The sequence below is a fragment of the Phyllobates terribilis genome, unplaced genomic scaffold (genome assembly GCF_046119375.1).
Source record: "Phyllobates terribilis strain yellow unplaced genomic scaffold, ASM4611937v1 Scaffold_3__8_contigs__length_932513732, whole genome shotgun sequence".
NCBI classification, from domain to species: domain Eukaryota; kingdom Metazoa; phylum Chordata; class Amphibia; order Anura; family Dendrobatidae; genus Phyllobates; species Phyllobates terribilis.
In genome coordinates this window covers 571,474,819-571,490,022 of record NW_027362763.1, presented here as the reverse complement: position 1 = coordinate 571,490,022, position 15,204 = coordinate 571,474,819, and the positions used below count along the sequence as shown (strand labels likewise).

At 43.2% G+C, this 15,204-nt stretch overlaps 1 protein-coding gene across 2 annotated transcripts in view; it reads left to right on the top strand.

Moving 5' to 3' along the window:
• SFT2D1 (SFT2 domain containing 1) overlaps positions 1-15,204 on the top strand; it is a 110,950-nt gene that overhangs the window by 93,760 nt on the left and 1,986 nt on the right. For both annotated transcript variants that reach the window (XM_073673259.1, XM_073673258.1), the window contains exons 4-6: positions 7,992-8,073; positions 8,472-8,507; positions 9,785-9,843. In XM_073673259.1, the coding sequence (XP_073529360.1) occupies positions 7,992-8,073; positions 8,472-8,507; positions 9,785-9,843 (177 nt within the window). The remainder of the gene's footprint in view (positions 1-7,991; positions 8,074-8,471; positions 8,508-9,784; positions 9,844-15,204) is intronic.

Genomic DNA, 15,204 nt, shown 5'->3' with positions numbered 1-15,204 from the left:
CAGATCCTTGGTCTAGCAGAGCGAAACCTCCTATCCCTCAGCGCCCTTCACATAAAGGGGGTAGAAAACGTGAAAGCAGACTTTCTAAGCCGCCATACCCTAAGACAGGGGGAGTGGGGGTTGAACCCGGAGGTCTTCCATCAGATTGTCCAGTTATGGGGGCAGCCAGACATAGACCTGTTCGCCACAAGGGCAAACAGAAAGGTGCAGAGATTTTGCTCCCTAAATCCGGCAGAAAATCCCCATGCCGTAGATGCCCTCCAGATTCCTTGGGGGTTCAGGAAGGCCTATGCCTTTCCGCCATTAGTGATGATTCCAGTAGTGGTGAGGAAGATCCGGGAGGAAGGCGCCAGGGTGATTTTGATAGCCCCTTTTTGGCCCAAGAGGCCTTGGTTCTCTCTGCTTCGACTAATGTCGGTGTCAGATCCCTGGATTCTACCAGAGAGGCCGGACCTTCTCATGCAGGGACCAGTATTCCATGCCCAGGCCAGGGGGTTCCATCTTTCGGCATGGAATTTGAGAGGTCGCTATTGAGTAGCAAGGGGTTTTCACCAGGCTTAGTTTCTACTTTATTGGGGAGTAGAAAACCAATTACAACCAAGATTTATAGCAGAGTTTGGGGTAAATTCCTAGAGTTTATAGATATCCCACTATCGAGCAAACCTCCGATCAGGGGGATCCTGGAATTTCTGCAAAAGGGGCGGGACCTGGGTCTAGCTACAGGGACCCTTAAGGTTCAAGTTTCAGCTTTGGGAGCACTCTACAATTGTAATCTGGCTGGGAATAGGTGGATCTCGAGGTTTATCAAGTCCTGTGCCAGAGCAGGACCGGTTAGGTCCATGGGTGTTCCTCCTTGGGACCTGAATTTAGTCTTGAACGCTCTTACTAGTGAACCATTCGAACCCCTACACAAGGTTTCTCCAAAAATTCTCACCCTTAAGACCATCCTCCTATTGGCCTTAACGTCAGCCCGTAGGGTGGGTGATCTGCAGGCCCTCTCGGTTAATCCTCCTTACACACAAATTTTTGAGGATAGGGTCACCTTGCGGCCAGATCCAGCGTACCTTCCCAAGGTGGTGTCTAGATTTCACCGTAGTCAGGAGATTGTGCTACCCTCGTTCTGCAGCAATCCCAAGAACCCAGGGGAAGTCAGGTTCCATAGCCTAGATGTTAGGAGGTCCCTGCTACAGTACATTCACATGACTAGTCTGTGGAGGAAAGACTGTTCTCTGTTCCTGGCCTTTCAAGGGTGTAGGAAAGGTCACGGGGTGTCCAAGGGTACCATCTCTAGGTGGCTCAGGGAGGCCATTAGCTTAGCCTATACGTCCACAGGGGTTCCAGCCCCGGATAATGTGAGGGCTCATTCCACCAGAGCCGTTGCAACCTCCTGGGCAGAGAGCAGACGTCTCGATCGAGCAGATATGTAGGGCTGCTACTAGGTCTACACCATCCACCTTCTTTAAGCACTATCAGTTGGATCTGTCCTCTTCTGATCTCACTTTTGGGAGAAGGGTACTTCAGGCGGTGGTCCCTCTCTAGGGTGCTCATAAATTCTCCAAAATTCTCTCAAGGTGTGCTGTCATGGGGGAGGGGAAAACACCAAGGTTACTTACCGGTAGCCGGTTTTTCCTGAGCCCATGACAGCACCCGTAGTTTCCCCCCCTTATTTTTTCTATGTTTCTCACACCCTGGTGTGCACTGTTTGGGGTGGTGTGTATATGTATATTGTGGTGTTGGTTATGTGCCTAACCTGTTTAGGGAGGTCCTCTCAATGCTCTGTAAACAACTGAAGCGAGGGAGAGGTGCCGCCCTTTTATTTCAGACGGTTTCCCGTCCTTGGTGGGGCTGATCCTCTCAAGGTGTGCTGTCATGGGCTCAGGAAAAACCGGCTACCGGTAAGCAACCTTGGTGTTTTTTGTGTATAGTGTTGATGGGCATGAAAGGGGCCATGCATACCAGGAAGAGGGATGAGGGGTGCCATGCATGCAAGGATGAGGAATGAGGGGTGCCATGCATGCAAGGATGAGGAATGAGGGGTGCCATGCATGCAAGGATGAGGAATGAGGGGTGCCATGCATGCAAGGATGAGGAATGAGGGGTGCCATGCATGCAAGGATGAGGAATGAGGGGTGCCATGCATGCAAGGATGAGGAATGAGGGGTGCCATGCATGCAAGGATGAGGAATGAGGGGTGCCATGCATGCAAGGATGAGGAATGAGGGGTGCCATGCATGCAAGGATGAGGAATGAGGGGTGCCATGCATGCAAGGATGAGGAATGAGGGGTGCCATGCATGCAAGGATGAGGAATGAGGGGTGCCATGCATGCAAGGATGAGGAATGAGGGGTGCCATGCATGCAAGGATGAGGAATGAGGGGTGCCATGCATGCAAGGATGAGGAATGAGGGGTGCCATGCATGCAAGGATGAGGAATGAGGGGTGCCATGCATGCAAGGATGAGGAATGAGGGGTGCCATGCATGCAAGGATGAGGAATGAGGGGTGCCATGCATGCAAGGATGAGGAATGAGGGGTGCCATGCATACTAGGATGAGGAATGAGGGGTGCCATGCATACAAGGATGAGGAATGAGGGGTGCCATGCATACAAGGATGAGGAATGAGGGGTGCCATGCATACAAGGATGAGGAATGAGGGGTGCCATGCATACCAGGATGGGGATGGGGGCCACGTATAACAGGAAGGGGGGGCCATATATACCAGGATGTGGGATATTAGTACAGAATTGGGGAACATTACCCCTATAAACAGTGTCCGCAGCAGACCCCCTCCGCCATAACAGTGCATCATGACCATATTTTTTGCTTACATTTTTTTCTATTTTCCTCCTCTAAAACCTAGCTGCGTCTTGTAGTCAAAAAAATATGGTAAATCCGTCCTGTGGTTGTTGTTTAATCTTTGATTTCAGGTTGAAGATAATGATATGCTGGTGTTCCGGGGCGGGCCTGCCGGCGGGGCTTTATTTGGTACTCTGTTCTTATATTCATGCTTATAGGCTTAAATGACAGGTCACTGAACCTTAAGTGACTTGGCTCCTATTTTAAATACTGTGTTAAATATTGAGGTCTTTAAAAGACCACAATCTGAACTGCGCAAGAGCAGTATTTAAAATAGGAGGCTGTCATTGAAGGATCAGTGACCTGTCATTTAAGCTGATAACAATAAGCATCAAATAAAACCCCACCCGCTGGCCCGCCTCGGAGCACGAGCATATCATTATCTCCAAACTGCAATCAAAGATTAAACAACAGGTGCAAGATGGATATCATCAACCCAGGTATCATTTTAATCAGTGTAATGGTGCCAACCTGCCACTGCCTGTAGTTTACGTAGCAAAATCCTAATGACAGGTTCATTTTAAGTGTAAAATAAAAATGAGTTGGCAGCATGATTCTCCAAATACGTATGTATATGCATTATTTAGGGGGGAGGGGGTTGCCGACCAGTTTCATCTATTTTTTTTTTTTTTTTTTTCTCATTACGTCGTTTATCATTTAGGTTCATTTTGGATGTTGTTCGGACATTGTGATACCAATGTGCATATTTGAACCTTTTTTTTTTTTTTTTTTAATTCATACTTTTGATATTTTCTTAAAATCTTTATTTTTTAATTCCTTTAGGGAACTGTCTGCAATCATCTGCTTGTTCTATATACAGCAGTAAAACAGTACTGCAAGATAGAAGCAAAATGATGTTCTCCTATGAAGCCCAGCCACAAACTGGGCTTCACAGGATGACAAAGATCGCAGCTGCAGGACCTTCAGCAGGCCATGAAAACCCATCAGCCGGTGTGATGACATTGTGGGGGGTCTCTGGGAGCAGGTGCGATCTCACCATTTACTTGCCACCCAGCTTTGCAGTTCCTTGTTACCGCAGTTCCACCCAAAAATGATATTAATAAGTGATCAATAATGTTGTGTGTACCCCAAAATGGTATCAGTAAAATTGTCACGCCAAAAAACAATCCCCCACACAGCTCCATCAATTGAAATATATATATATATATATATATATATATATATATATATATATATATATATATATATATATATATATATATATATATATATATATATTAAAATGTATATGTTAATTTTTATATATATTTTTTTTAACAAATGTGATAATTCGTTTTCACCACTTTTTTGGTTTTTACATAATTGTACTTGACCTGGAGAATCATTTGCTAGGTCATTTTTACTGCTGAGTGAACACCGTAAAAAACAAAATCCAACAAACCAAAGTGGAATTGCAATTTGTTTCACCATTGCAACCCACTTGGAATTATTTTTTATTTCATTGTACAGTAAAGTAAATGGTGTCATTGAAAACTACTACTCCTCTCGCAAAAAAACAAGGCCTTATATCGCTATGTTTGTTGTTGGAAAAATAAAAAATTAAGGCTCTTAAAAGAAGTAGATAAAAAGGCAAAAACTAAAAAAATGATGACTACAAAAATCTAAAAAAAAAAACAAAACAGGTAACGAACACCCAGTTACAAAAAGTTATGTTTTAGTACAAAACCAAGGAAAAACAAACTACAAAAGTACAGAAAGGGGTACACACATTGCTAGTATGATGATCCATCAACTTAATGCATAATTTTTTATTGAGTCAAGAATACCAGAGCATGACAAAATATGCTTACAGCATAATAGTAATCAAACATCTCTCATTACATTAAATAATGGCCAATCTTATTCTATACCAGACCTGGACAAAATGCAGGTTGCGGCCACATGTGGCCTTTTGACTGTTCCAGTGACGCCCACGGACTGGGACAGCTAGAAGGCTTTATGCAGTGGTGTCCCGCAACATGCAGCCGCTTTACACCTGACATCTGACTTTCCTCAGCTCCCTCTTCCGTCTGAGGAAGCAGCAGGCGCAATGTTGTCACTACTTCGTGCCAGCCGTGCCTCAGTACACAGCGTACACCTGAGCTGCGGGGGGAACAGGGTTAGGTGAATAGTCTATTTTTTTTTTTTTTACATGATTTTGCAGGTGAGGGTTGACATAATGTTGTGTGAGGGCGCTGTGTGGGGACACGATGCTGTGTGAGGGGGCTGTGTGGGGACACGATGCTGTGTGAGGGGGCTGTGTGGGGACACGATGCTGTGTGAGGGGGCTGTGTGGGGACACTATCTGTGTGAGGGGGCTGTGTGGGGACACTATCTGTGTGAGGGGGCTGTGTGGGGACACTATCTGTGTGAGGGGGCTGTGTGGGGACACTATCTGTGTGAGGGGGCTGTGTGGGGACACTATCTGTGTGAGGGGGCTGTGTGGGGACACTATCTGTGTGAGGGGGCTGTGTGGGGACACTATCTGTGTGAGGGGGCTGTGTGGGGACATGATGCTGTGTGAGGGGGCTGTGTGGGGACACGATGCTGTGTGAGGGGGCTGTGTGGGGACACGATGCTGTGTGAGGGGGCTGTGTGGGGACACGATGCTGTGTGAGGGGGCTGTGTGGGGACACGATGCTGTGTGAGGGGGCTGTGTGGGGACGCGATGCTGTGTGGTGATGTCATAATGTGTAGGGAAATACAGTTTTAGGGTGATTGTGGAGACATTTTTTTGGGAGCTGTTGATCAAAATACAAGGGCTGAATAACAGGAGCAATATGCTTCACTTCTTTGTATAAAATTTATGAAATCATCAGTAAATTTTGTGGATTTGATTGTCATAACATGTATTAGCTGTAGCAACTAATCAGCAGACTCCATTCTGCTCAATATTAAAGGGAACCTGTAACCAGAAAAAAAACACTATTTACTTGCACGCACTTAGCCGAATGCTGCAGAGAGAAAATTACGTTTATTCTCCCAGCCAGCATTCAGTTTCAGTCATGGCTCTGAGAATACAGAGCTCTGGCTGTAACTGCACCCCCGGCCCTGACTGACACTCGCTCTGCCTTGGGGCCGGCTGTCAGTCAGGACCGGGGGTGCGGTTACAGCCAGAGCTCTGTATACTCAGAGCGGGGACTGAAACCGAATGCTGCTGGGGAGAATAAGGGTATTGGGACCTCAAATCCGCATGCAGAAACGCACAAATAATGGACATGCTGCGGATTTTTCCACAAGGAAAATCCGCTGCGGAAAATTCTGCAGCATGGGCACAGAACATGCAGATTTTCATTGGGGATCATGGGGCACGGATTACCAAGCGTTTTCAAAGCGTTTCTGCAGCGGAAATTCCGCATCAAAAACGCTTGAAAAATGCAAAGTGGGCACACAGCCTCAAGGTTCCTTTTCACCCAGCAGGGTTCGGCTACGTGCGTGCAGGCTAATAATGCTATTAACCTACAGATTAACCCCATATCTGCAGAGTAATAGTGTTTATTTTGGTGACTGGTTCCCTTTAAGTGATAATTCTACTTCTTCTTATCGTTTGATATTTTTAAGTTCGGCTGGTTAGTAGATTGTGCTGGCTGAGCTTGTGTGTGAGTAGCAAGATGTAGCTGTGGGAGGGATTTGGCAGAGTTACAGGGGTCTGCTCCCTGCTGGCTTGTAGCCCAGCACAAGGAATGATGGGAAATATAATCAGAAAGGAGCTAACGGTCCTGAAGAGGGCAGTGATGGCTGTGAGTGCAGAGTATGTGCCAGGGCAAGGTGTAAGCAAGGCAGAAAAGCTATATTGGTTTATTAGGGACATTGTCATAAGTGGACAACCTTTTTAATTTTATATCTGCTTGAGAGTTGAAACTGGTATATGGGCAGCATGAAAGGGTGGGAAAGCAATTTGAAATGAATAGAATATTTTGTGAAAACATACGCCCATGTTTGTAGACTGGATCAGGTTATTGCTAATTCAGCTGTTGCCTAACATACCAGTACTAACCATCACCGCAGTTGATATTTCCATAGTCCACCCATGTCACTTGCCACGTGATGATTGGTGATTGATATGCTAACAGATGAGTTCTGTTGTCTTCTGTACTGCGTGACTAACAATTGTTTGCCTTCCGCAATCATCCATAGACATAACACTCATGGTTTCTGCATCTAGCAGTAGGTCTGCATTGAGTCCTGTTCGCATTCTTCAAATTATCAGATGTGAATCCTGAAGGGAGGGAAGGATAAAGAACAGACTTGTACTTTTGTTTTTTGTTTCCTGAATTTCACCCTTTTCCCCTTAGACTTTGCTGTTCTGTTTCATTGCGCCTTTAGTTATTGCACACACAGGGTACAACTTGGGTTCAGAATTAAATTGCAAGGGGTTGTGAACTTGGATTTTTAAGCTGGAAAAGCATTTCCTTCCACTATGAATTATGTAAATAGGTACCATCGTAGAGGAACCACTGTACATATCTTCCATATTTTATAGAAGATCTTTTGTTCATTAAGAAGAAAAAGAAAAGAAGCACTCACCATTGCCAGCCAAATATTGAGTATTTTATTGCAGTAAGCAAGACATGCTGGCGGAGGGTGCGGTGGATTCAATGGACGACTGCCGTTTCGCGTCTGCTCTGACACTTCCACTGGTCCAGGTCATAGCAGATCCTTTGTAACGTTCTAAGAATGGGTGCATTGATTTCACCTACCTAACAAAGGGATCTAGATTTTAAGTGTCAATATAATGAGGTTTTATTGATTTGGCCCAGGTTAATGTTAATTGTTTTTTTACGGGTATATGTCCCCATCTGCATCAGTGGCTCTGTAGTAGGATGTCATTTTTTTGGCATGAAAGGTCAAATACAGCAATGTTTGGTCATCAGATTTATAAGCGCCTTGGTAAAACCCAACAGTTGCCAAGTCAATGGGTTTGTTGAGTGCTGGTTTTGACAGTCATCTGACCAGAACTTTGAGGTTTCCATTCTAATCCAAAATCACACCGCAGAAGGGAGCAGATTCAAGTACTGTGATGTGCATTTACAACAACTAAACGTCCCTGGCTATAGGAAGTTTGCACACAAATATGTGGGACTATGATTTTATATTCTTGGGGTTCTTAATTCTACTTTCTTTTGTCGTTCCAGCACATGTTTTCTTATGGGTCCACTTAAGCAACTTAAAAAGATGTTTGAGCCAACCAGACTTATTGCAACAATAATTATGCTGGTGAGTAATGAACGCTTCAGTGATCCTTCAGAGATGGGTAGGACATCCCAAAGTGTTTGTCTAATTTCAGATTATGCAAAGAAGTAAACCTGCAAACTAGTAAACCTGTTAGTTGTGTTTCCAGTCATATTACGTGTGCGATTTCGCCACATCATTGCAGTGATTATCTATGCCTCATTTCTTGTTCACTTCCACATGCATAGAAAATAATGTGGAAACCTTGCTTCCCTTCCCTACATTAGCACCAAGGAACATTGGTTGTCAGTAGATGAAGGTGGCACTTATCAGTATTTGATAACCAACTTTTAGTTTCTAGATCCCATAGCCTAATTGATGGAGCTGTAAAACGGTAATAATCTTCTATTTATTTATTGCATTTTTTTATTATTCCTGAACAGCTTTGCTTGGCTTGTACACTGTGCGCTGCACTTTGGGTAAGTTTTTTTTTTTCCGGTAACCTTTAATATGTCTATTACTTTAAATGTAGCATATTTCATGACCGCACAGCCTTCAGAGTTGTTGTGTTCTAAGCATAATGAATGTCCTGCTAAAATAGTGCCAAATGGGATGATATTTCACTTTAAATGGAACTGGTCATATTATTCATGCTTTCCAAACTGCAGCAGCATGAATCACAGAGGCTGGCTAAACAATTGCAGCCAGGTATATTTTTATTTCTCTGAAATAACTTGGTGTTTCCAAGAAAGTATATCTTAAAGATCCAGCCTGGTACCATGGCCAGAGACTATAGACTAGTCCTGTGTACCGCCCCCAGCTGGCTCTTTGCAGAGCTGCTAGAGATGATTGACAGGTCTCTCGCTATGGAATACACCTGTCAATCACCTAGTGCAGTGCCAGGAAGTGCTAACCGAGGACGGCATTGGTCTAATCTCATCTCTGCCTATGGTTCCCAGCCGGATCTCTATAAAGTATATTTTCTCTGAAACCTTGGAGCATTTCAGAGAAATTATACCTGGCTGCAATTCCTGCCAGGCTCTGATTCATGCTGTCTGTGGTTTGGGCAGCATGATTAGGATGACATATCCCCTTTTTCAGAAGGTTTGTTTTTTTTTTGCATTGTTTTTTTTCTTGTGAAGACAGTCTTTCTCAAAATCTGTGTGTTTTCATGTATCTACACGTTTTAGTAATCTAGGTTCATGGTGATCTTTCCTTCAAACTGCCCATACACAGTGTTATTCCCATTTGAAGAATGATATGCCATAATAATCTGCTTGTTGGCTCCAATAATATCTTGAGACTGAGTGAAGTTATAGGGGTTGTCCAATACCTATAATGTCCTTTTATAAATATCTACCTTTAAGCCCTAGCCACTTCTGTAATTAGCTTTATTACAAAATTCTCTACTTTCCTCCCTATCCTGCTAATTTTATTTATTTTTTTCTCTTGCTGTGACGTTTTGTTTGAGGGGAGTCTAGAACGGGACGTCACGGGAGGATAGCACTACTGTTACTGCTCGTGGCTTTTATCACCCCTCCTGAAACAGGAGGTCATCGGAGGGAGTGTTATAGTAACTTACACTGCTTCTGTCACTACCGTCCCTGATGTCCTATTTCAGGGGTGTGATGAAGAAGTCACTGCAGCTTCTGTCCCCGCTGCCCACATATTGAGTGGCCACCGCCACATGATATATGTGCTGTAATTTACAACCATTTAATATTTTTTATGTTTTTCCATTTTTTTTTTCTTCCAGTGGCAAAAGAAAGGCCTGGCACTTCTATTTTGTATCCTACAGTTTCTAGCGATGACTTGGTAAGTAATTTCATGATGAATATTTTTGGCCATCAGTTACTTGATGAACTGTATATTTGATTTTTAAAAGAGGATTCCAGCCTGAAGCATTTATAATCTATCCAATGGATAAGTGATTAAATATAAGGTCTATCTATTGGTACCTCCGTTAATCGTCAAAGCAAGAGATCACAGTTCCTCGTGTTTCCCCCAACAAATGTTCACTGGTTTATCGTGGGAAACCAGTTTTAATAAAGTTGTCTTATCTTTGCTACTTTCTATGTGTTTTGTGAAGGAATCAAGATGCCTTATAGAGGGCAAGCCCCATTGTGAAGATCAGCCTGGTGGGCTCGTGGTCAGCTAGTCATTCTAATAATGGGCTTTTTATAATATTTGCTTTGAAAAACACTCAATCACATCAGTGCTATGGTTGAAACACCGTGCATTCATTTGAATGTACCAGGTAATAGAATGTTAAAAACGAGAAAAAGTGGAAGCTGGGGATGTTTAGATATGTCATACAGTAAAACGTCTATACACTTCTGCTAAAATGCAATAGTTTTGCAATGAAAAATAATCATACCAGGAAGAATCATTTCAGAACTTTTCCACCTTTAATGTCTCCTATAATCTGTAAAACTCGATTAAAAAAACAACTGAAATAAAAACCTACATCAAGTCTACTAAAAGCATGTGGGAAAACGTATCCTAGTCTGAGGAGACCCAGGCTGACCTTTTTAGCCAAAATTCCTAAAAGTATGTTTAGTGCAAAGCGAAGACTACGCAACACCATACCCACAGTGAAGCATGGTGGAGGCAGCATTATACCTTAGGGCTGTCTTTCGGGAAATGCAACTGGGGATTTTGTTAAAGAAGCAGTTCCAGTAGGTTTTGTATTGATTAAATGTGTGCATATATGCATGCAATGTAGTGTGAGTGGATTAATGTACTCCATCTACCTCTGCTCTCTCCGGTTACGAGTTCCATTCTTCTCCTCTTCTCAGTGATATCACCCCTCTACAGACTCTCTGGGTCACACTGCTCTGTGTGACCCAGAAGTGGCTTTTACAATGTAAGGCTATAGAGTGTCAGAATGAGGCTCCCTAGACTTATATTGTAAAATAGACTTCTGGCTCACACATAGTGTGAGCTAGCTAGTCGCATTTGCAGTTATGTCACAGAGAAGACAGTTGGGAGTGTTTCTTTAAGGTGGAGGGAATTCTGGTCAGTTCCAAACATCAGTCAATTTTGCATCAAAACCTTCAAGCCGTTGCTAAAAAACTGAAGAGTAATATCGCCTTTCAGCATGACAACCCTAAGCACACCTCCAATTTGCCAACAGAAATTCTTCACCATAAAAAATCAAAGTTTTGAAATGGCCCAGCCAGAGCCAAGGCCTGGATCGAATTGAAAATCGAGTGGGCAAAGATTGTCAACTCTTTATGTGCCATGCTGATAGACTCCTACGCAGAAAGACTGCATGCTGTTACCAATTCAAAGGGTACTTCAAAGTGAGTGTTAGTTTAAAGAGAACCTTTCACAACATTTTTTCACGTTCAACTGGTCACACAATGTAATAGTGGCAGAGCAGAATACATTTTTTTATACCCTCTCTCCATTGTGAAGATATTAGCAATCAAAGTATTCGTCACCCAAACTGTTAATTTTTTTCTTAAACTTTTTATCTTTTAAGTCAGTATGGGCATTGCCAGAGAGATTCTACTAGGAGCATGTACTTCTTCCTCTTTCTGAACCTGACCTATCATAAGCAGACACTAGGGAAAGATGAAGATCGCCCCTTCACCCATCCCCCCCAACACAATAACTTAGAACAAGCTCCGAAACATTACAAAGTCTGCTCTCCTCACTGCAGTGATGACCTGCTGGAGCCCAGCAGATCTGGGTGTGAGTAACTGAAAGCTTTATTCTGCTTACATGGTGTGTCTGGTTCGACATAAAATATTTGTTGAAAAGTCCTCTTTAAAGGGTTTGTCCAGTCTAAAACGACAAGTCTGCAGTAACTCTATGTGACTGCAGACTTGTGAATCCTCACATAGCACACACTGCGCGCTGTCAGGATTCTCCGGTGTCTGCACCAGGAACGGCTGTTTGGTGACTGCAAATATGCGATAAACATATTCCCGGCAAGAAACCAAATCGACTGTTTCAGGCCTCGCAAATACACTTGGATTGAGCGCACAGGAAACAGTCTAGTTAGGTTCTGGTCGTCACATAGAATTCCTGCAGACTTGTTGTTTTAGACCGGACCACCCTTTTAAGGGTGTACATCTTTATGCAACTTCATTGTTTTTAGTTCTTTGAAATCTTTTTGGGTGGAAAAAGAAAGTTTTATTTTCAACTGAATTAAGGATATTAAGGGTTATTAAATTTATTGAGCATTATTATGGGATATTAAAGGTAGAAATGGTTTTCAAATTATTCTGCTTGGTAAGATCATATTTTTATTTAATATGACCAAAACCTGACATTTTAACTCGAGTGTGTAGATTTTTTTTTATATAAAATATATAGAGGTCCGTCTGTCAGGACAAACTGAGGCAGCATTCAGAGTGCTGCCTCTGTTTGTCTGGATATTTAAGAATTTGGTTTTGCCTGAGGGGCTCTGCACCCATTATCTATTTTTTCTACTACTGGTGCTGCACTATTTTTATTTATCTACCTATCTCCAGTGTATATTTATTTGGCTTTAACCCCTTTACCCCCAAAGGTGGTTTGAATGTTAATGACCAGGCCAAATTTTACAATCTGACCACTGTCACTTTGAGGTAATAACTCTGGATGCTTCAACGGATCCCCCTGATTCTGAGATTGTCTTTTTGTGACATATTGTACTTCATTTTAGTGGTAAAATTTATTTGCTATGACCGGCATTTATTTGTGAAAAAAACTGAAATTTGGCAAAAATTTTGAAAATGTCAGTTTTCAAAATTTGAATTTTCATGCCCTTAAACCAGAGAGATATGTCACACAAAATAGTTAATAAATAACATTTCCCACATGTCTACTTTACATTCGCACAATTTTGGAACCAAAATTTTTTTTTTGTTCGGGAGTTATAAGGGTTAAAAGTTGACCAGCGATTTCTCATTTTTACAGCAAAATTTACAAAACCCATTTTTTTTTTAGGGACCACATCACATTTGTAGTCACTTTGAGGGGTCTATATGACACAAATTCCCAAAAGTGACACCATTCTAAAAACTGCACCCCTCAAGGTGCTCAAACCACATTCAAGAAGTTTACTAACCCTTCACATGCTTCACAGCAATTAATCTAATGTGAATGGAAAAAAAATGAATATTTAACTTTTTTTTCACTAAAATTTTACTTTAGACCCCAATTATTTTTATTTTCACATAGGTAAAAGGAGAAATTAAAACCAAAAAGTTGTGCACTTTCTCCTGAGTACACTGATCCCCATATGTGGGGGAAAGCCATCGTTTGGGCTCATGGCAGGGCTCGGAAGGGAAGGCGCACCATTTGATGTTTTCAACGCAAAACTCGCTGGAATCGACAGCGGACGCCATGTCGCTTTTGGAGGGCCCCTGATGTGCCTAAATAGTGGCAACCCATCCACAAGTGACCCCATTTTGGAAACTAGACCCCTTAAGTAACTTATTTATATGTGTCGTGAGCACTTTGAACCCCAAAGTGTTTCACAAAAGTTTATAACGTAGAGCCGTGAAAAAAAATTTCCACAAAAACCTTTTAGGCGCAATTTTTTTTTTCACAAGTAACAGGAGAAATTGGACCCGAAAAGTTGTTGTACAAATTCTCCTGAGTACTCTGATAACCCATATGTGGGAGAAAACTACTGTTTGGATGCAAGTCAGGGCTCAGAAGGGAAGGAGTGACGTTTTGGAATGCAGACTTTGCTGGAATGGTCTGTGGGCGTCATGTCACGTTTTCAGAGCCCCTGACTGTGCCTAAACAGTGAAAATGCCCAACAAGTGCCCCCTTTTTTGGAGCTGATCTACTAATTCCTGATATGTGAATTTCATAATGTAGTGTCATACGTCAGTTGTGTAAGTGAGAAATTAATTTAGTACTGCATGAAAGTGTGGTATCTTCTGAAGCATTCTTTCATGCACTGGCCAGGCTTGTCGGGGCAGGTGTTGCATTGATAAATGGTGTCCTGGCGTATTCCCCTTCGGTAACACACTCGGCACCTCTTTTGTGACTTACCTTTTTTTTCCTGTTTGAGGGACCTCCCCCGGGAAATGCTGGCCTGGTGTGATTCGAGGTGCTTTAGTTCTGGATGTACTGGGGCCCGCTCAGTCACCACTGCCAAATATGAGGGCCTTGATCACTACCTCCATGGAAGTGAAGGTACGATGTGGAAGTCTGACCTGCACATTGTGATAGAAGGAAAGCGTTGTGCATTGCCATCTGTACGATGTGCATGGCCAGCTTCTTGTACCACACCTTGGCCTTTCTCCAAGCACTGTACGGCTGGAGGACTTGACCAGAGAGATCAACTCCCACCCCCGTATACTTGTTGTACCCCACTACACAGTCTGGTTTGACGACCTGTGTAGAGGAACCTCGTACAGTGCTGGTGGTGCAGCTATCACCATGTATGGTGGTCAAGAGAAGGACATCCCTCTTGTACTTGACCACCAGCTGGTGGTCGCCACATTGGGCTCTGCTGTCACCCCTTTTGAGCATCTGTCCAATTCGCGTCTTCGGGAGGCCTCTCTGATTTTTGCAAACAGTACCTCAGGCTGCGGTACCTCGCGCAGGGAGCGACTTGAAGAGTGGGATGCTAGTATAAAAGTTATCCATGTAGAGGTGTTAACCTTGATCCAGAAGTGGGTGCGCCAAATCCCACACCATTTTCCCACTCGCTCCCAGGACAGGGGGGCATTCAGGGGGTTCAATCTGGGAGTCCTTCTCTTTATAAACTCTAAACAGTTTATACAGCTTAATTCCATACCTGGCCCTCTTACTGGGCAGGTACTATCGGAATTCAAGCCTCCTCTTAAAATGAATTAGGGACTCATCCACGCAGATGTCTCTTTGGGGCACGAACACTTCAGCAAACTTGTTGTTGGCATGCTCGATGACCGGCCGAACTTTGAAAAGACAATGAAAGTTGAGGTCATCTCGTGCAGAACACCGTGCATTATCGTTGTAATGCAAGAACTTGTTGATAGCCTCAAAACGTGTCCGGGTCATGATCATTCGGAACATTGGAGTGTCTTACGAAACGTCAACACTCCAATATTGCCGAACTTCTGGCTTCTTCAGGATCCCCATATGAAGGACCAGGCCCCAAAACTTCATGATTTCTACTGCATCTACAGGAGACCAGTTATAAAATGATGAGCGGTTTTCTGCCAAAAATTGTTGAGCGTCCAA